The sequence below is a fragment of the Protopterus annectens genome, chromosome 7.part1 (genome assembly GCF_019279795.1).
Source record: "Protopterus annectens isolate FY-2018-M chromosome 7.part1, PAN1.0, whole genome shotgun sequence".
In the NCBI taxonomy this organism is placed as follows: Eukaryota; Metazoa; Chordata; order Ceratodontiformes; family Protopteridae; genus Protopterus; species Protopterus annectens.
This window is the reverse complement of record NC_056740.1, coordinates 83,937,034-83,958,719: the sequence shown is the minus strand read 5'-3', so window position 1 is coordinate 83,958,719 and position 21,686 is coordinate 83,937,034. Positions and strand designations below refer to the sequence as shown.

General features: G+C 38.1%; 1 protein-coding gene across 1 annotated transcript in view; it reads right to left on the bottom strand.

Moving 5' to 3' along the window:
• The window catches only part of THSD4 (thrombospondin type 1 domain containing 4), a 1,382,388-nt gene that overhangs the window by 200,495 nt on the left and 1,160,207 nt on the right, over positions 1-21,686 (bottom strand). The window contains exon 9 of the mRNA XM_044078569.1: positions 2,696-2,869. Coding sequence (XP_043934504.1) covers positions 2,696-2,869 — 174 coding nt within the window. The remainder of the gene's footprint in view (positions 1-2,695; positions 2,870-21,686) is intronic.

The window sequence follows — 21,686 nt, the reverse complement described above, 5'->3', positions numbered from 1 at the left end:
TAGTAGGCACAGTAGGTTTTGCAAGTTTTGGGGCATGTTTACACCTCCGTAGAGCACTTGTACATGCCCCCTGCACTCGCACACATTTCCTGTGCATGTCGAGGGTGTGGCAGCGTGCCCTCTTACATATTCATATGGAGCTGCTGCGCCATCTTTAGTGAGGATGCTCGGCGCAAGGCTAAAACCGTCCTTGCGCCAAGCTTCTTGAATCCCAGGGATTGAAGAAGATTGGGTCAAAAATACTACCTTGCAGAATTCCTATGGTGATGGGTTTGTATAGAGAGAATAATTTGTACCACTTTATGGATTGGTATTTGTTTGACATGAAGCTGTCAAAAGATTGAAGGATAGGTTTTCAAAAGGCCAAGAGAAGACACATGTTGCAGGGTTTTGATATATGATACCATTTCAAAGGCTTTGGATAAATGTAGGACTATGGTAGAGACAAGTGTGCCATTGTTCCAAGCTTTATTGACAGTTTCCAAGAATGTTAATAGAACTGTAGTTGTGTTATGGACAGGATGCAAATCACATTGTGTAGGTATGAGGCATTGTAACTTCATGATGTACTGAAGAAGTTGTTTCTGAATTCATTTCTCCAGGATTTTTGAGATAAAATGCCAATCAGTCTGAAACTGGAGAATTCATTGGCTTGGCTTAGCTGCCTTTGTGAAGTGGAATAATGTGAGACTTTTTCTGCAGTGAGGAAATGCAAGATTCTTGGACTGACCTATTTATGAAAAGTAGAAGCTGGGTAGGCTATAGCACCTGTTGATATTTTAAGGTTTTCTTCTCGGAGGCTGTCAGGTGAGCATGATCCAGGATTAAGTATTACAAATATTTTTTTAATGAAGGAAGTTTAGAGGAATGGTAAGTTGAAGTTTAAGAAGTTGCCAAGAAGTTACTGCAGTATGCAAAAGGATGTAGGAAAACATCTTCAGTGAGATCTGCTATTCTTTCAGTGAAGCACGACTTGAATTGGGTTGCTGCTGGGAAAGGGATGAAGAATTTGTTTTCTCCCTACATATAGTATTTAATTGGCAGAAGACCAGATTTCTTGGATTATGTCAATGGATGGTTTGTAGGTCATTATAGTACTATTTCATGCCTAAAGATTTGTAAGTCATTATAGTATTGTTTCATGCTAAATTTGACTTTTCTGTAAGATTATACAATTCTTTAAATGACTGCAGGTTTTGAGGATTTCTCAGTTTATGTACTCCTCCCTGGCCTTGCCTCTTTTATGCATGAGATGTTCTGGTACTAGATATTATCGCCCAGGACCATGACTGGATTTTTTTCTCTTTCATCTTAAGAGGTACATCTTGGGGTATTTTGTTACATTTTTGAACAGCGTTGTCTAATGGGAGAGGTTTAAGGGTGGACCACTTAAAGAATTTTAGTATACTTCACTTGCAAAGGTGTTGGATCTGAATTTAGACAGGATACAAGTAATTTTATAGTGTTGTCGTTTGACATGGTGGGAAATAACTCTATTCATATATGTAAGGAGGCAGTCACTGTGAGTGTTCCAGAGTAGATGTGTTTAGTACGGTCAGACACCAATATCCACACTCTAATAATGAGCTTTTATCTTTAGATTTATTGAAATATGCTGGAGTGGAGATAAGTTGTGTAAAACTGTAGAGATTTATGTTAGAGAAAGGGAAATTAAATATGAAATAAAGTCAGTCTATGTTCATATTCTAGGATGTATTCATGTATGGATGGGTTTATTTACCAGTGGGGTGCAAAGAGCAATGATGCAAAATGTTTTATAGCTCTTTAGCTTTAAGAAAGGGAGATACAAACAGCTCTGTACTGCGAAATGCAGGTATGTTATATGAGTAAGAAAATATTTTATAGGTGTTTGGATATAGAATAGCAACTCATCCAACATTTTTTTAAATTGTTGTTCTGACCTAATTAAATTATACCCAGACAGTGGAGTAATAAGTAAAACTAAAGTACAAGAACAAAACTGCAGCTACGAACCAAAACTAAATCACAAAAACACCTTCAATGACTGAAGAAACGTCAAACTGGCACAAAGTAATAGTTCAAAAGCTTTAATTGCATAAAAATCACAGCAAAACTGAATCAAGCGTTCACCTGACTAATATCAGGCTTTATCAATTAATGCAATTTATGCAATTAAAGCTTTTGGACTATTACTTCGTGCCAGTTTGACGTTTCTTCAGTCATTGAAGGTTTTTTTAAAACTAAAGTACAGTACATTAAACTTAACATGCTCTTTTAAAGTAGATTGAAGCAATGTTTCAGTGATGGCAATGGTACCTGGTGAATCATAGGAGATTCAGTCATGTAACTTTGTTGCACATGCTTCAAAGATTTACGGTAACTCAGTTTAGTTTCAAGGGGAAAGAGTACTGATTATAAATGTGAATTTGTCAGGCATATGTTTGTCATGTAATTGTGAAAAAAAGTAATCAAACATGTTTACAATCTTGATGAAAAAAAATAATTACCATGATGGCTTTAGCTGTTTTTTCTGACATGCATACAGAATAAAAACTCACTGAACAGTGGTCTTGCTCTGGTAAAATCCTCCTTTTTCTATGATGCTGACATTTCACAAATCAAAGACTAGGAATAGTTTTCACATAGTGTTTGATGTAGCAATAACTTGGACATAGAACACATTTGCTTTTTAACGTCACTTATTTCTACTAACCTGACTCCAACTTCCAGTGAACCATTGTATTTTGTTCTCACAAGGACCATTATTACAAGACATATTCTCTGAAGGTCTTTGACTTCCACAGCCTTCCAGTGGTAAACTACTTATATAGTTTGTCATACAAGCAACTGATCGCGTTCTCACACCTTCACCACATTCTGTCGAACACTGGAAAAAAAAGAAAAGAGGAAACAGAAGTATCTATGTTTCTGTGTAATGTTTGAGACACAAATGTTGCTTCCTTGATCTTTTTTTTCCCCTTCCTAATCACAACACTGTACAGTTATAGAATTAATAATAAATAATTTAGATAAGTATTGTCTCCACTTTCTTATTGTACTATGCCCAACTCCATGTATTCTTATGTCTGTGTATAATGTTCTGTTATGCTTTGCACTGTGGTGCACAGATCATGGCTGAAAAAACATGCCAACCAGTCTGCTTACCCAGTTATAAAACTGAAACAAACAAAAAATGAAATAAGTAAATAAATTAATATCTCTTCAATACCTATCAATGTATTAAACACTCTAATTACCTCCAAAAGAGACTGCGATGTGTGTTACAATGAACTGATCTGTAGTGGAAAGTTATATTGTATTCAGCCTAACAGAATATTTATATGCACAAGTAGAACTAACAGAATAACTAATGGGGTATCATCCAAGCAGGATGTGGGGAATTCAGCCTCCTAGGATATGTGTTCACCAAACTACTCAACTGCACAGCTACCTTCCAGAAGTCTCTTTGTGATATTTCAGGGAAAGACCAATGTGTCCAGCTGTACCCCATTAATGCTGTAGTCTCAGGCATCAGACTGCAATACTACCGTCTACGAAAAACTCTGAAATAACCTTGACCAACAATAACTCAGTGCTGGCATATTTTCATGCTTTGCCAAGTATAATCAAATATTAAGTCACAGTCTACTCACGGACTATTGCAATGGCCTGATTGTTTTATATTGTGCGGATAAACAGATTTGTTCAGACATGATACTAAAAAATATTAGCTATTTAGCTTTAACAAAGTATACACATCTGAACTGATATTGTTTCAAGGCACTGTCATAGATACTTAGTAATATCCTTCATAGTGCTGGCATGCTAATGGTTTAGTTAACCTAAATTATACCTGTAACATGATTAGCAGAAGCTGATGTTCTTGCTCAGAAGCTTGCCAAACTTATTCCACTATCAGCATTTACTGTACTACAGAGCCGACAAACTACATTTTCTGAAAATATTTTGCTTAAAGTCTTTCCTAGATCTAAATTATTTTCAGGTATCAATATTAAATGAATACAACTTGCAATAAATGAGAATTTCAACTCTATAACAGATGGACCTTTTCATCATACCTGTTTTTTCAATTACGAAAAAGGATGTTGGAAAAAGAAGTACAGAGGTTATGTTGAGTTAATTTATTTTGAAATCTACAGACAGTGATTAAAAGTATGCAGATAAAACAAACAAACAAAAATAATAATAGATGAAAGAAGGTAGAAGTCTGTAAAGATCCATATGTTGCAATCAAAATTTGTGGTTGACAAAATGTTGAAACGTTAGTGACAGCGTATAACAGAACACACAAGCTTTTGAAATGTCTGGGTACTAAAAGCAATACACTGCACACATTTTGTAGTGGTTGACAGTTCTGTGTTGTCATACATTGATTTGTGATTGTGGCTCATTAAAGGCTTTGCAGCATATTACTACATGAAGCATGTCCTGATTTAGGTATCTTAGTCAAGCCTTTGTACCCCAAACTTGATATATAAACACAGCTCTGTTAGTGTTTACTCCCAGGAAATGTGGGCTGACATATTGACAAGCTTTTCAAGGTTTTGTATTGCCTCAGCAACTTAGTTCACAAATGGCTATTACTGAGATGAGGTCACAGTAGAGTTCAGACATAGAATCATAGGAGGTTACTAGGCTAATGACCCTAGGGACTGACAAGCCTAGCCAAGTTTTACCCTTATTTCCACAATCAGCACCTATCATCCCTGTCCAAGAGGGACACAGGCAGAATCCCTGTGGTGAATTTATGGTTACCCATTCCATCATCCAGATTGCATTTGAAGAGAGCCAATGAGGTGCTCTGCTTGATATGAAGTGGCAGTCTGTTCCAAAGATGTGGTAACCTCCGGGAGACAAATCTGTCCCTCCAGCAGGTTCTATTAATGTCAAATACCAGTTTATGGCCATTAGAGTGAGTAAACCGTGTTCTATTTGACTTATGGTTATGCAGCATTTCCAATAAAGCAGGGTCAAAGATTGCCTTACATGCAAGACAGAGATCTCCTCTGAGTAGTGTGTATGAAACAGAAAAAGTGACAGTGATTTCAGTCAGTCCTCATAGTACAGATAGTGACAACCTTGAATTTTACTTGGGAGGAACCTTTAATGTCTCTCCAATTGCTGCAGGTGCTTGGAAAAGTACATACCAAAAGGTTCATTGTACTCAATTACTGGCCTGATGAGGGAAGAGTTCAGGGAGGTTATAACTTCTTTTGCCCTTACTTATGAGATGAGCAATGTAGAATGCCCTTCTTAGCACTGTGGAGACAAGACGATCACAGGTAAGGTAGCTGTCAACCTGTGTGCCCAGGTATCTCACCACTGAATGCATACTTAGGGTGTTGTTATTGATGTGGTAGTTAGCTAGAACATCACTCTTACCGAACAGGATGATAATACATTTTTCGCATTGAGTTTAAGAACTTGACTTTGGCATCAGTCATTTGTTTGTGTAAGACCCTCTTGAAGGATGTTGACATTGTTTAGAGATTCTATGACTGCTCCCAGTTTGCAGTTATCAGTAAACTTTGTCAGCCACAGACCTTTAGTTTTAGTTTGCACTTCTGAGAAATAGATTCCAAACAGAAGCAGTCCCGGGACTGATCCCTGTAGAACACCACTAGATACAGGTCTGTTGTTTGACATGGAGTCCCCTATTTTGACCACATGGGTTCTATCAGTAACCCAGTTAGCAACCTATCTAATGGTATACTGGTTGACACTTAGCTGGGTGAGTTTGTCAATTATGTCTGAGTAGGGGATAGTGTCAAAGGCCTTGGCTAAGTTTAGGTAGGTTGTATGTACAGATTTCCCCTCATCTCTTCATGGCCTTGCAGATAAGGCTAGTTAGGCTAATAGGTCTAGAGTTTCTGGGGTCAGTGGAAGCACCACCTTTATGCAAGGAGATAATGATGGCCTTTTTCCATTCATCTGGGATGAAACCAGTCCCCTCTGCCATTGGTTATTCTATCTGTGGGCACAGAGCAGTAGGTTTGTCTGTACCCAACGTGAATTTGCTTCAGATGTGTCTCTGCAGTAGAACTTATCTCAAACCAACTGTACCCACAGAGAAATGTCTCATGGCCCAGAACTAATCACATTTATTCTGGAATATGCAAGCATCCTTACATCACAATGGAAGAAATCCGTTTGTGACAGAAGCAATATTTTAGCAGATTAGATACAAATCTAGAGGTGCCACTCCTTATGAAATAATTCTTGTATGAAATGAGACAGATACCAAGACCCATGTTTTTACAGAATATGAATGGCAAAAATGAATTTTAAAATGTCTTGCACTACTAAACAAATTTAATTTACAGATAGTTTTTCCTGTAGTGAGACCACAATTTCTTGAAACATATTTTGCTTCTTAAGTCATATAACTGTAGTATGCTATACACCCCTGAGAGTTACAACTCAATTAATTTAATACTGAATAACTCCTGAACTGTTTTTCATAACTAAAAGAGTATAAAGCGGTGTGCAATCTTTCGTTTGGCAACAGCTCCTTTTTCACATACATGTTCTTGAACAACCAAATCTAGCAGTAAATTGGCACAAGAGAGAGAATCAGTCTTTGACGGGATGTTAGTCCATTTAATGCTTTACTTACACACACACACACACACACACACACACACACACACACACACACACACACACACACACACACACTCACACACACCATACCTCTCAACCTGGAAACATCAAAAATCTGGACAAGGCCCATGAAAAATAAGTACAAATCTGTATGCTGATTAACATAGAATTTGCATATATAATTATATAACCCCACCCACTCCAAAGGGATTGTGGGACACCAATTTTCAAATGCAAATTGAAGAACATACTAAAAACATATGGCACAAAATCCCCCTGCAGCAATTCTAATGTCCCATTACCTGGCTATTTCACCCCATTTACTATAAACACTAATGTGTGCATACTACTTTACTTCTACAATGACTATTAGGGTTTTATTTTTACATTTTATAGCACAATGCACAAACACTAATAGACATCTGCTAAACAAAGCAATACTGCCTCACAATGAAAATAGACTTAGCATTAAAACTTCTCTGCCCTTGAAAATCACATTCATTGAAACTCACGCCACACCCAAAGAAAACGCATCTGGTCAATGGTGGATAAAGAAGATTACCTTTGGGCTGTTTTCAAACCATAGGCCCCTTGCACACAAAACATACATGTCATGTGTTCTTTGATTCACCTTCCTGATTGTATTAAATTACATAATACATTCCTTGTATAATACAGCACACTTGTTAGAGCGCATTTTAAATTTATTGTTTTTAACATTTTTCTAGTAAGCAATGAAACAAAATGCATGAACCAATAATGACAAAACTGCCCAATTCAGAACATTTCCATCATAAAACTCTACTCAAACTTCTACAGTCCATCAGTATCAGTAAATATGCATAATCTCTGCAGAAGTAAAAGTCATCTAAACAATTCCACACTAAAGAGCTCTCTAAGATCTGTAACTAATGAAGAGGTTGCTGCTAGTAAACAACTAATCAACTTAATATTTCATTGTTTAATCTACAAATAAAATGACTGATGCCCTTGAGGAATAAATCGCCTATGTTACATTAAAAAATGATAAACTAGTAATATTGCAATATGGAATGGATGGCTAACTGATAACAGGTTCATAGTTACTAGGTATCTCTGCCAAAGAGGACATACTCAGTACTGCAGCATCCACCCCCTCTAAAAGTACAACACAGTACAGTATCAGAAATCCATCTACATATTGTGGGAGTAGAACCCACAACCTTCAGCATCAAATGAAAGTATTCTACTTGTTGTGCTACTAACAACACAGACAGATGTGGCATAAGCAGTATTAAACGTCTCTCCTCTTGAAGAACTATGCAGCACAAGAAATCTGGAAAAATGCAACATTTATTGGGGAGGGCAAAGCCCAAAACTGGGACACATTTTAAACATTGCTTGTATAATCTTAGAAAAGTTGCTAGAATAACATTTTTGTGTTACCATGCATTTCCTGACAGATAGGAAGACTGAAAATGAAATGGCTATCATTATTTAGTGAATTCAGTTCTCACTGATTTGCCAGAAAACCACAAATATTAAGAGGAACAGACCAAATGTATGAGCCAAACATTCTGTAAAACTTTGGACAGTTGAGAACTATGGCTAACTCCTTGAATCACAAGTGGTGGTGGCATGTGGTAGATAATTTAAGCTCTTGATCCTTGTACCTAAGGCACATGGTTTGAGTCTCAGTACCTCTAACAAACAGTTATAACTAACTAGGGCTTACACGCACGCGTGCACACACACACACACACACACACACACACACACACACACACACACACACACACACACACACACACACACCATTAATGAAAGCAACACACTCCTACACACACTCTGCTGGCTACCTGTTAATGAAAGCATGGTTTCTCTTGACACACACATTTTATATCCTGGCTGCACACACAGTAATCACATATAAATAAAAAAAACATAAAACTGCTGATATAAATAAAAATACACATAGCTGCTGCTGTTTGTCATATAAATAATAAATACCTAAAGCTGGTGATAAGAAATATGTACACACACTTTCTTCTGGCTGCCCATTAATGAAAGCAGTTTCTCCTGGCTGTCCATTAATGAAAGGAACACACACACTTTCTCTTGGCTGCCCATTAAAAAAAGCAACACACACACTTTCTCCTGGCTGCCTGTTAATGAAAGCAACACGCACACTTTCTCCTGGCTGCCTATTAATGAAAGCAACACACACCCTTTCTACTGGCTGCCTATTAATGAAAGCAACACACTCAATTTCTCCTGGCTGCCCATTAATGAAAGCAAGACACACACAGAGTTTCTCCTGGCTGCCTGGAGTGCCTGCCCGTTAATGAAAGCATGGTTTCTCTTGACACACACAGTTTCTCCTGGTACAGTAATCACATATAAATAAGAAATACATAAAGCTGCTGACTGATATAAATAAGAAATACATAAAGCTGCTGCTGTTTATTATATAAATAAGAAATACATAAAGCTGGTAGGTTGCTGATAAGAAATACGTAAAATGCTGAACATACACTGCTGATAAGAAATGCACAGTTTCTCTTTGCTGCCCATTAATGAAAGCATGGTTTCTACTGGCTGCACAGTAATATGTAAAGCTACTGCTGTTTATAAATAAGAAATATGCTGCCGCACACAGTTTTTCCCACCTGTAGTCCTTAAGTAAATGAAAGCAAAGTAAAGCTGTTGCTGTTTACAGTTTTCTGTTAAATAAATCCTAATAAGTAAACACATAGTTTTTCCCACCTGCAGCCCTTACGTAAATGAAAGCAAAGTAAAGCTGCTGCTGGTTACAGTTTTCTGTTAAGTAAATCCTAATAAGTAAACATACAGTTTTTCCCACCTGCAGCCCTTACATAAATGAAAGCAAACTAAAGATGCTGCTTCTGTTTACAGTTTTCCATTAAGTAAATCCTACTTAAATAAGTAAAGGTGCCACAAATAGTTTCTCTCCTGCCTGCAGCCATTAAGTAAATCCTGCAGCCATTAGTAAAGCTGCCGTACACACACAGTATCACATAAGTTATAAGTAAAACAGTCTCTTCTGTTACGTAAATCCTGCAGTCATTAGTAAAGCTGCCACACCCACACAGTATCACATAGGTAAAACAGTCTCTTCTAAGTAAATCCTGCAGCCATTAGTAAAGCTTCCGCACATACACAGTATTACGTAAGTTATAAGTAAAACAGTTTCTTCTGTTAAGTAAATCCTGCAGCCATTTGTAAAGCTGCCGCACATACACAGTATTACATAAGTTATAAGTAAAACAGTCTCTTCTGTTAAGTAAATCCTGCAGCCATTTGTAAAGCTGCCCCCCCCCACACACACACACACACACACACACACACACACACACACACACACACACACACACACAGTATCACATAGGTTCATAGGTAGGTACTAGGCACTAGGCTATTGGCCCTAGAGCCTATATAAGCCTAGCCAAATGGTACCCTGGCATTCGCCACCCAAGAAAATTATTTTCCTGTGCCCCTGTCAAGCAGAGCCACAGAAGTGATCCCCGGGGTGAATTTCCTATCTCCCATCTAATCATCAAGATTTTTCTTGAAGAGTGCTAATGAGGAGCTTTGTTTAAAATAGATAGGTAGTTTGTTCCAGAGTATGGGAAGTCTCTGGGACAGGAGTCTATTCCTCCAGCATGTTCTGTTTATTGTGGTGACAAGGTTTAGGTCCCTAGTGCATGTAGCTTGGAGGGATTGGGATTTCTTTAAGTGGAGCATGTCCAACAGCTCTGGGTTTGACATAGCTAAGTGGAGCATATCCAACAGCTCTGGGTTTGACATAGCTTTGTATGTTAGGCAGAGATCACCTCTAAGTAGGTGATATGTGACGGAGTAAAGCTGGAGTTTTTTGAGACGGTCGGCGTAAGGCATCTGCTTGAGGCCATTAATCCTCTTTGTGAGGTATTTCTTTGGCCTTTCCAGTTGTAGATGTCTTGTGAGGTACATACCAAAAGGGGCATTGTACTCTATAATGGGTCTAATGAGTAATGAGTAGAGGGGAACAATGACCTTCTTTTTTGCTGGATGAGAAACCTTTTGTGATGAGGTGTGCCACTTAGAAGGATTTCCTGACATCTGTGGACATGTGATTATCAAAGGAGAGACTACTGCCCACCTGTATCCCAAAGTCTGTTATCACACTTTTGGTGTTAAGTAGACTACCACCTATGTGGTTGTTCATGTGTTCTGAGTTTTTACCAAAATGGATGACAATGCACTTTTTAGCATTGAGCTTGAGGCCATGGCTTTGACACCAGGCATCTGTCTCAGTGAGGCCCTTTTGTAGGATGTCCACCATCGTTAGGAGTTTTGATTATGGCTCCTAGTTTGCAGTCATCTGTGAACTTTGTTAGCCAAAGACCTTCTGTGTTAGCCTGTACTTCAGAGAAGTAGATACCAAATAGAAGAGGACCCAGGACTGAACCCTGTGGTAGTCCACTTGTCACTGGTTTGAAATTGGATTTAGAGTCTGCTACTTTCACAGTGTGGGTTCTGTCAGTGAGCCAGTTGGCAACCCATCTTGTGACATAGGGATTTATACCTAGTTTAGTGAATTATCTATAATTTCAGAGTGGGGGATGGTGTTGAAAGCCTTGGTGAGATCTAGATAGGCTGTGTGAACCACCTTACCCTCATCTACAGCTTTGGTGACCGCTTCAAAGAAGTCTATCAGGTTTAGGAGACATGAGCTGTCTTTTACAAACCCAAACTGGGTAGAGTCCAGAGTTTGGAGATTAGCAATGTCATTGTTTATAAGTTCCATGATGATACGTTCCATAGCCTTGCAGACCAGGCTCATCAGGCTAATGGGGCAGTAGTTCCCAGGGTCTGTGGTGGTTCCCCCTTTGTGGAGTGGGCTAACTGCTGCTGTGCGCCATTCAGTGGGCACAAAGCCTGAGGTGAGGCTATGATTGAACACGGTACTTAGGTGGGGCGCCAGCTCATTCTGTAGTTTGTGTAGAACGCAGACTGGGATGTTGTCAGGTCCCAATATTGCTGTGTTCTTGGCTTTGGAGAGTGTGGTTTTTACCTGTGCAGCCGTGATTACAGGAACTTTGCATTCTTCTGGTATAGAGATGAGCCCTTTAGGGGATGAAAGAGGGATAAAGTTAGCACTGAACCTATCTGCCAGGATGTTGACAATATCAGTTGGTTCTGTATATTTAGTGCCATTGTGCTGTAACTCAGAGCAGATATGAGTGTTGCCATTGAGATTCTTAACAAAGCTATAGAATGCTTTGTGGTTGTCTTTAGAATCATTGGCGATTTTGTTTTCGTAACTAGCTTTGGAGGATTTTATGAGGGATCTCATCTTCTTACTGACACTGACCAGGGAGTTCCTCCAATCTTGGGATTTTACTATTTTTTGCAACAGTTTCTTTCTTCTGTTGTTTGTTTATGGCAGGGGACCACCAGATTGGCTTCCTTTTTTTGGAGGATAGCATCTTGGTTCTGTTAGGGATTGCATGATCCATGCACTTGTGTAAGTGCTTATGAAGTGCATTTGTATAGAATTCATCAGTCGTACCTCTATTGTCCGTCAGCATGGGTGTCGTGAAGTTTGCCACTTCTGTCTTAAGAAGTGTGAAATTGGCTTTGGATAAAATTTTTACAGTGGTTTCCATAATGGGGGTGGGGGTGGGATGTGGATGTCTACGGTGATTAGCTTGTGGTCAGATCTGACCAACGAGGAATTGACCTCTGGTGTGGAACACCGGTTGCCCATGTTTTAATGACCAGGTGTAGGATATTGCTGCTCTTGGTGGGGGTGTGGATAAGTTGATCCAAGGCGTTGGAATTTATGAATTCCAGAAAACGTTGAGCACAAGAGTTAGTACATAAGTTCTTTTCCCACTTAATGGTAGGGTAGTTAAAATCGCCCATTATTAGGGTGTTAGGTTGTACCCTAATATTTTCCAATGTATCAAGAAATGAGGAGTGGGAATCCTGGGGCATGGTGGGGGATCTGTAGCAAGCTACAATTTGGATTGCAGTCTTGCCCAGAGTTAGTTGCACTTGGATAATCTCAGATGCATTATGCTGAGCAACTAGCCTGGAGGTGTGGATATCCTTAATGAATATGGACACGCCTCCGCCTTTAGTGTTTCAGTCCAGGTTAGGTGGCCGAAAGGTGTGGTATGAATTATAGCCTGGTAATGCAGGGGTGCTGTCTGGAGCCTTGAACCAGGTCTCTGTCACTGCACAGATGTCGATGTTCTCCATTTTAAGGAGTGCCTCGAGTGAGTGCATTTTGAGGTTTAGACTTCTAGAATTGAATAGCATTACCCTCAGATTTTGCTTGCTTGTACCTGTTACAGTGGTGAATTTGTCATTTGAACCTTGCCTAAAAAAAGCACTATAGGGTCAGCAAGAAGCTTAGTCAGTATCCGGAATCCCAAGGATGACAGGTGCAAGCCATCTCTGGCAAAGCATCGTGGTTTGTCGATCATGTCTTCCCAGGCAAACAGATACTCGATCCCCTTAGAATGACACCAGTAGCTTATCCAATTGTTGAAGTCAATCATTTTGTCCTTGTACTGTGGTATCATTCTGGGTGATGGCAGAATGCTACTCGGGGCTAGGGTCATACCTGCCTGGGCTACAAGATCGGACAGCTCCTCCATGTCTCCTTTCATGTAGTTCAGGGAGGTATGTCTCAGGTCATTCACACCAACATGGACAATGACAGAGTCATATTTGTACTTGTTATGGAGTGACCTGAGTGCGTGTGTTATGTGGCGGATCCTGGCACCTGACAGGCAGCTGACAGTAACTTTCTCCTTGTTTAGCCTGGTGAGTGGAACATCAGTGTGCCTGACTATAGATTCACCTATGACTAGAGTGCTGGGTACGATCTTATGCCTTATGGGCTGTAGTTGAGTGGCACACTGAGTTTGTGGGCTATGTGTCATTTGGGTTGTGTTGGGAGGTGGAGGTTGCTTGAGTTTCTGCTTTGGAGGTCCCTGTTGCTTGGGTAGATTTTTATTGAGAGCCTCCATGAATGTAGGTGTGTGTTTTGTGTTTCTATGTGCATGTTTTGGTGGTGTAGGTTTTGAGGGACTATATGATGAGTGTGGTGTGGTGCAAGTGTTTACCTTCTACTCTTGACTGTCTAGTCCAGTTTTGGGTGAAGAGAGCTTTGCTTCCAGTTTGGCTATATAAGTGCATCTCTCACAGGTTGTAGTGCTGGGTGGTAGGAGGAGAGGGTTGTCTGTGTACATGAGGCAATTGCTGCATTGCCCCAAGATGCCCAGATTCATCAGGAAGACAGGAGAAAACACTGGGAGCTGACACTTAGACATGCCTGGATACATAAGTTATAAGTAAAACAGTCTCTTCTGTTAAGTAAATCCTGCAGCCATTTATAAAGCTGCCGTACACACACAGTATCACATAAGTTATAAGTAAAACAGTCTCTTCTGTTAAGTAAATCCTGCAGCCATTAGTAAAGCTGCCACACCCACACAGTATCACATAAGTAAAACAGTCTATTCTGTTAATTAAATCCTGCAGCCGTTAAACAAGTAAAGCTGCTGCACACACACAGTAATCACATAAATAAATAAAGCTGCTGGTTGCTGCTGTTTGTCTTGCATATAGATTAGGTAAGGGTAAGGTTTACATTTTTTACCTGATGGAGGACGGAGCCGAACCGAGGAAGAAAGACTGGTCTGCAGAAGCACACACTCTGCACGTGATGACGTCAGGAGTTTAAAAAAAAAAAAGAAAAATCGGAAATTAAAGGGGCCACATGGGAATTCGTGGCACCCCAATATTTTGCCCTCAAAAATGGTATTTACTAATAAATTCAGTACGGTTGAGAGGTATGACACACATACACACATGCAAACTCCAAAAATAAAAAAAAAAAAACAAGGTCCATGAACACTTCTGGCATATCACAATATAAGAATTAGATGAACAAATGTGTATCCCATATGGCATTATTACAAGTACAGTTTAAAAAAAATACTTCATAATATGCAGAGCAAAAATATAGCAACATAATGTTTATGAATGAAAAATAACCCAGATAACACAGTGGTTAATTGGATAGAGGAAGGACTTAGGTTTGTAACTAATTTTACCAAGAAAAACAATTATAAAATGTGTGTTCAAAAAATCAGCACCTGCTTAGTCTAGATCCAAAGTATTCTAAATTTAGTTCTATGGATGGTAAAATATAGGTGACTTATTTAACAGCCACAGATTGCTTGTTAAAACTGAAATTATAAAGCAATAAGGTTGTTTTCCATGTCTCCACTGTATCAGTAGACAATGTAATATAATCAAAATGGTTTGAAATTGAGAACTCTGCGCAGACAGTAACTGAATCCCTGTTGCAGTTTAGCTAATAGCATGTAACTGTTGGGCTATTCTGCAGTGGCAAGTTTACAATAACCTGATTACTGAACATATTTCTGACATAAGGAATGAGAGGACAGAATATTATCTTATAAACACATAATAGTTTTGGGGGAAACAGTATGAAATGCTGTTTCAAGCTTACAGGTATCAGTAAGATAATAATGCCATCTAGGAGATGTGAAAACTTTTCTGATTCAGAGGATGATATGGAAACGTATAAATTAAAAGTGAATTTTCCAGCAGGGCTAAATTATTTATTTAATTAAAAAATGTTTACATACTGATAGTGATAGAAAGCGTTTTGGTTGAATTCTGACAGGTTTGCTAAATGGATTAGTGCATTAAAAAAAGCTGCACTACTAAGTTGACTGACTGTATTTATTAAAAAAAGCATCCTGTAGGTGCAAAACAATGAAACTGGTAGGAACTGGTAGAAATTGTGGCATCCTGTTTGGGTTTTGCTTCCAATATGAGTGGACAAATGTGAATGCCCACAGGATCAGCCCTCTGCACCCCCACTCACTTATATATACTAACTACATGTTGTATTAACTTGAAGAAGGTGGGAAATTCCTCCATAAAGGGCATTACTGCCACACAATTCATCAACAGTAGTTTATATGGAGGAACTCCAATTGTTGGTGAGTTTAAATGTAACTTTGGCCACCAAAAGGATAACCCTGAGTTGTAATATCTTCATGTTTTGAACAACATATGAATGCTGGCCTTTTTTTTTTTTACAGCCATATGTTAGTGATATGGCTACTGCCATCCAGTAAAAGTGACTTCAAAATTCCTCCTTTCCATTCCCAGCTATTTTAGTAATCTTTTGAATAGTCTAAGCTGCTGGCTATATTTCCTGAACCAAAAAATAAATAAAAAATTCAGGAATGCAAAATCCATCCTAATTAAAAAAAAATCAAAATGGACTTTGAATACCTAATGAATGCTTATCAGTACCTAAACAATATTAATGAAAGTCATTGTAACCTCTTGAAAATGGCTGTTTGCATTTCATGCACTCAAAGGAGTACTGCATGTAGTGATCATGGCACACACGATACAGCTCTTAACAGACTATGGCATCTTATTCAAAACGACTCATCCATCTACTATATCATCCATCTATTATAGCTACTTCTCTGCAAGAGTTGTTTAATGGTACCGTAAATTTTAAGTTACATATATCTAGATATTATGTCATCACGACTCCCGTCATCTCTGCAGTGCTAACATTCATCTTATACAGTGTGTCAGACTTTGATGTCAACACATATTGTTCTTCAAATCCAAAGCTAGAATTGGGACATACGTGCATTACCACACAGTTAACCAATTTAGGATGATATACTGCACACAGTTCTCCTATTAAAAGTCCCAATATACCTTGATACTGGATGTTATACAGCATGGCACTTCACTGAATACCCACACGGAGGGGAATTATATCCATGTGCAAGTCTCAGAATTTGGGTCATCAGCCAAAAACGACTTCACTTTTTATCTCCATTGTGATCACCTTGCTACAAGGAGTTAAACATATAACTTCTTTAGGTATCAACTAATTCTTTCTACCTCTTTAAATGTGTACTGAACACTATATATATATATATATATATATATATATATATATATATATATATACACACACACATATAGGTTCATAGGTAGATACTAGACTATCGGCCCAAGGGCCTACGTAAGCCAAGCCAACAAGGTTCCCTATGTTACTCTGCCCAAGAAAGTTATTTTCCTGTGCCACTGTCGAGAAGAGACACAGAAGTGATCCCTGGGGTGTATTTCCTATTTCCCATCCACTCATCAAGATTTTTCTTTAAGAGTGCTAATGAGGAACTTTGCTTGACATAGATGGGTAGCCTGTTCCAGAGTATGGGAAGTCTCTAGGACAGGAATCTATCCCTCCAGCATGTCCTGTTTATTGTGGTGACAAGGTATAGGTCCCTAGATCATGTAGCTTGGAGGGATTGGGATTTCTTTAGGTGTAGAATGTCCAACAGCTCTGCGTTTGACATAGCTTTATATGTTAGGCAGAGATCACCTCGGAACATTTTATATATATATATATATATATATATATATATATATATATATATCTATCTATATCTATATATATATATATATATATATATATATATATATTTATTTTTTTATTTTTTTTTTTTTTAAGTGATTCTTATCTCTTTCTTCCTCTGAACCCATTTAATCTACTGTGGACAAAAGGCTACAGGGACTACCCTATATTCCAGTTGTTAGTACAGACTCATCTCAACTATTTTAAATTAGGTTGGTTTGCATCCTGGAAAATCTAAATTAGCTCTATATCAACAAATAAAAGTTACAGACAAGAAGCATGTGAACTTCTAGCAAGCACCTCTGATTAGAAGTCTATATCATTTCCACCTCTTCTACATCTTGAAAGTATGTTATCCTCATATACTTCATTTGAAATAATTTTAAACAGGCCTGATTAAAACAATCACACATTTGTTTGCTGGAAATTTTCACATCCTTTTGCACTTTTGCTGTCACTCTGAAATCTTTCAGTAAATCAGCTTCTGATTTCCTGCACTTATACCCAAAACAATGTAATTGTTCTTTTTCTTCAACTTTACACTTGAAACTACTTTGCCTTCTCCTCTGATGCCATCACTTCTTTATCTGATCCATAATGTTCATCTTGTCAGCTTCTTCAGGCACTCCATTTCCATCACCTCTAGCTTCCTCAGCTGCTCTGTCTTTACTGGCTGTACCAATGTTTTGTACACCTTACATTTTGGCTTCTTTGATGTTCTTCTCATACACACAACCCGTAACACACTATACCATTTGGCTGTACCCCTTGCTTTGATCTCATCATTCAGATTTCCCTTTTCCTCAATCACCCCTCCCAGATACTTGAATCTGTTAACCTGTTCCCTATATTCACATCTATCTCAATTTTAAGATTCTTCTGATTTTACTCATTTGCTGCTCTGACAACTGTCTTGTCTGTTGTCTAATTCATCCCACTGACTTCAGTTTTACATTCCTTACCTATCATTTGCAGAAGTTCCTGTTACGTGATCTGCATGAAGCAGCTTTGTTGATCTGTCTCTCTCACTTGTTTGTTTATGAAGTCCATCAGTAACGTGAACATAATGGGCCTGGAGCTGAATCCTGATTTACCCCCACTCCCATGGTGAACCCCTCTTTGGGTCAGAACACTGCTCATACTCAAGTCATTGGGTCCTTTTATATAGCATGCACTACTTCTACTGGTGTTTCTAGTATTTCAAATCCCTGCAGAAATGATGAAATCAGCTTTCTTGCAACCTTGTTTTATACTTTTTCTAAGTCTTGGAATGCCCAGTTGGTCTATTTTCTCCTCTCCAGCTTCTTCTCCAGTATATGTTTCACTGTTAACATCTGGTCAGCTGTGCTGCATCCTGACTTCCCTTTTGGCCTTGCAGTTTCCAGATTTTCAGTTAGCTGTTATGCTAAGATCAGGCCCAGGTTGAGAGCAGCTAACTGTTTAATGTTCATTGTCTTCATTGACATTATGATATGCACATTGCGTTAATTGGAGCTTCATTCTGAAATAGTACAGATATCAACTTCTTTTTATGCATCTAGAGATAAGCATTTTCCATCTCACAAGAGAGTCAGGTAGGCATCACCCAATAGATAGTTTCCTTCTAAAAATTATTTGTGACCAAGCATTAGATGAATGTGGAAAACATTTCTGTTAAGTTAAGATGCTGATTCATTTAACAGTCTCTGTTAACTTTCCTGACATAGGAGACAACCATAATAAGGTCTTTCATGTGAACTGTTGACTTTAAATAGTGTGCTTTTCCCCAGGAGAAGTGATATTTTTACCTGGGATGCCAGCACCAACTATAGCCTGACAGTGGACTTACACAGACTGTACCTTAGTTATATAAATGTTTACCACAATAAACATCAACCTTTACCACAGGGGCTTCTTAACTCATACTATGTTTTTTTTTTGTTTGTTTTATTTGTTTGCTTACACTTATACATACTTTTATATGTCCAAGGAAGGCAATGATATGTTCTCATTCTCAGTGCTGTATATTGTTTTATAGTCTTCATTTTTTTAATTACTTACCATTTTATATCATTTGACAAACACTAAAAATATAATTATTAAAAATAACGTGTTGACTATGCACGTCCCAGGTAGACCAACTGTTTGATTTCCAGAATGGTGTGGAAGTATCAATCTGCTGAAGCACCTTCCACAGTCATTATATATGTAATAGATTCTTTGATGTCTCATTAACTGTTACACCATATAGTCACCATAAATTAAAAGGTCTGAATTGCCTAGCCCTAGTAATGCCTTACTGAGTTTAATGGTATTGGCTCCCAATAAAAGCAATTACTAGAAACTGGAAATGTAAGACAAAGTACTGACTATTGCAAAGGAATCTAAAAAAGGGGGGAAGGAGCAAATTGTATAGAAATAAATGGAATTTGTAGGTATAATACAAGCAGAATAATATTCAGGAGGGGTGGGAGTGAGGTTTAAGAGCAGGAATAGAGCATCTAATCAATGCTAGATTGAATGGTAATTGTTAAAGCATATATGTATATTGCATGAAAACAATGAGGAATATCAGTATGGTTTATTTTCTTTTCTGTTAATGTATCAGTACCCATGTAATTTCATTTCTGACTTAATAAAGGTATTGAGTGTAAAAATGAAATTTGAAGTACTATATGTTGTGTAGCTGATTGAAACTGCAACCTTTTTTTACTGTTTATTTCTGCACTAAATGGAACTACTAAAGTTTTTTGTTCCTCTTATGTAAGCTTATCGGCCCAGAACAAATGGGTATACAGTATGCAGTGATAAAAGATCCTATTTATATTCAAACATTTTAAGTGAATAACCATGGGAAGTTAAGGACTATGTATTTATAGAATTGTTATTCAGAAAACTGATATTGTCACATTTATAAACGCTTTTTAGTTTTTTCCAAATATTGCAAGGAATACGTCATTAAACCTGAAAAGAAGCACCCCAAACTAAAGATAAAGGAGAAATGAATGCTAGTACCTCTTTCTAAATAAAAGTATTTAGTACAAAAAGTATTTCATTTTTTCACATGAACATGGCACTCAGAGTTGTGCATCTTTGAATGTTAGATAATTATGGTGCATTTAGGGAATGTATACACTGCTGTTGTGCTGAGATAATAGATAATTACAGTGTCTTGTATATGAAAATTGCAATATTTATCCCAGAATATTATGCAATGTATTTTTCTTGCATAATCATATAAAACAAACAAAGTTTGTTGGAGATAATGTCATGTGGAAATGCACTGTGAAAATAATAAAAAAAAGTCTTGTGCAAATAAGTCAAGAAGTTTACTGATTCATACATGCCTGAGTTCAGGCACTTTTAAGGGGCCAAGAGTTGCTCAGTATGACTGCTACCTTCTTAGCTCTAGGGTGTAATCCAGACTGTAGTAGAGTCCTTCATCCTACAGACCATGAGACCAGTTTTTTTTTTTTTTTTTGGCATGGGGCTACTTGAGGTATAAATATATGGCACTCTGAGTGTCTCTGAAGCCCTTAAAGACTTCAGTAACAGGAGTTTAATCAACATCGCCCAGTAATTTAACACTTCCATGCCCAGTCTCACCACTGGGACAAGTTGGAGATGTAGCGTGTGGAAGCAGACTGGGTCAAAAAGTTACTACTGGTGCTCCTAGCAATCAGTATGCCACATTTTCTCTCTGCCTTGTCTGACCCTAAGCTCCAAATGGGACAAGTAATGGGCAAAGTGAAATGTGAACAGACCTCCACTTGTAATGCAATCACGACCACACCATCCCCATACTGAAAGTACCTGAATTCTATGGCTTCACAAGGAATTCTACTAGAGTAAGTATTCTCAAGCAGACACACATACACATGCATACACACATACACACACACACACACACACACACACACACACACACACACACACACACACACACACACACACACACACACACACACACACACACACACACACACACACACACACACACACAAACACACACACTTAGGTTCTCAGCTGTGGCCAAATGTTTACTGCTCTGCTATAGTGTACCCTTGTGCCTCTACTCTTTTTGAAATGGTACAACATTAAGGGTTCTTTGCAAAACAGGCCTCACACATGATGGAGAGGGGTGTATGATACTTTCAAATTGTGAGCTCTAGCCCTGAGAGTCTGATGAAGGATGCTGAAAGGATCAGGCACAATGAAGTCTCTACAGAATGCTTATATGTACAATTCTATTTATCTTGGGTCAAAATTCATTAAAGCAGGTTATAAGTATAGTTCAGGCCTCATCCAGTCACTATTTTCCAGACATTTTATGTCCTCCTTCATTTAAAGTTCTTTATGTCCAACATACCGTGTATTTTTTCACAGAAGTCATGCTATGCTCATTTGAGAAGCATATGCCACCTTGAATCCCACAGTATTCAGCTATCTCTCTAAATTTAAGAATACTCTTTTAAACTTGTGTGCCATACATTTAGACACAATAAGTTTATGTAAATATTTCAATATGTTCATGGAACACTGACAGAATTATAGTGTTGATAGTCCAGTATTTAATTTTCTCAGTATGTACTAATACAAACTTTGTATAATCAAA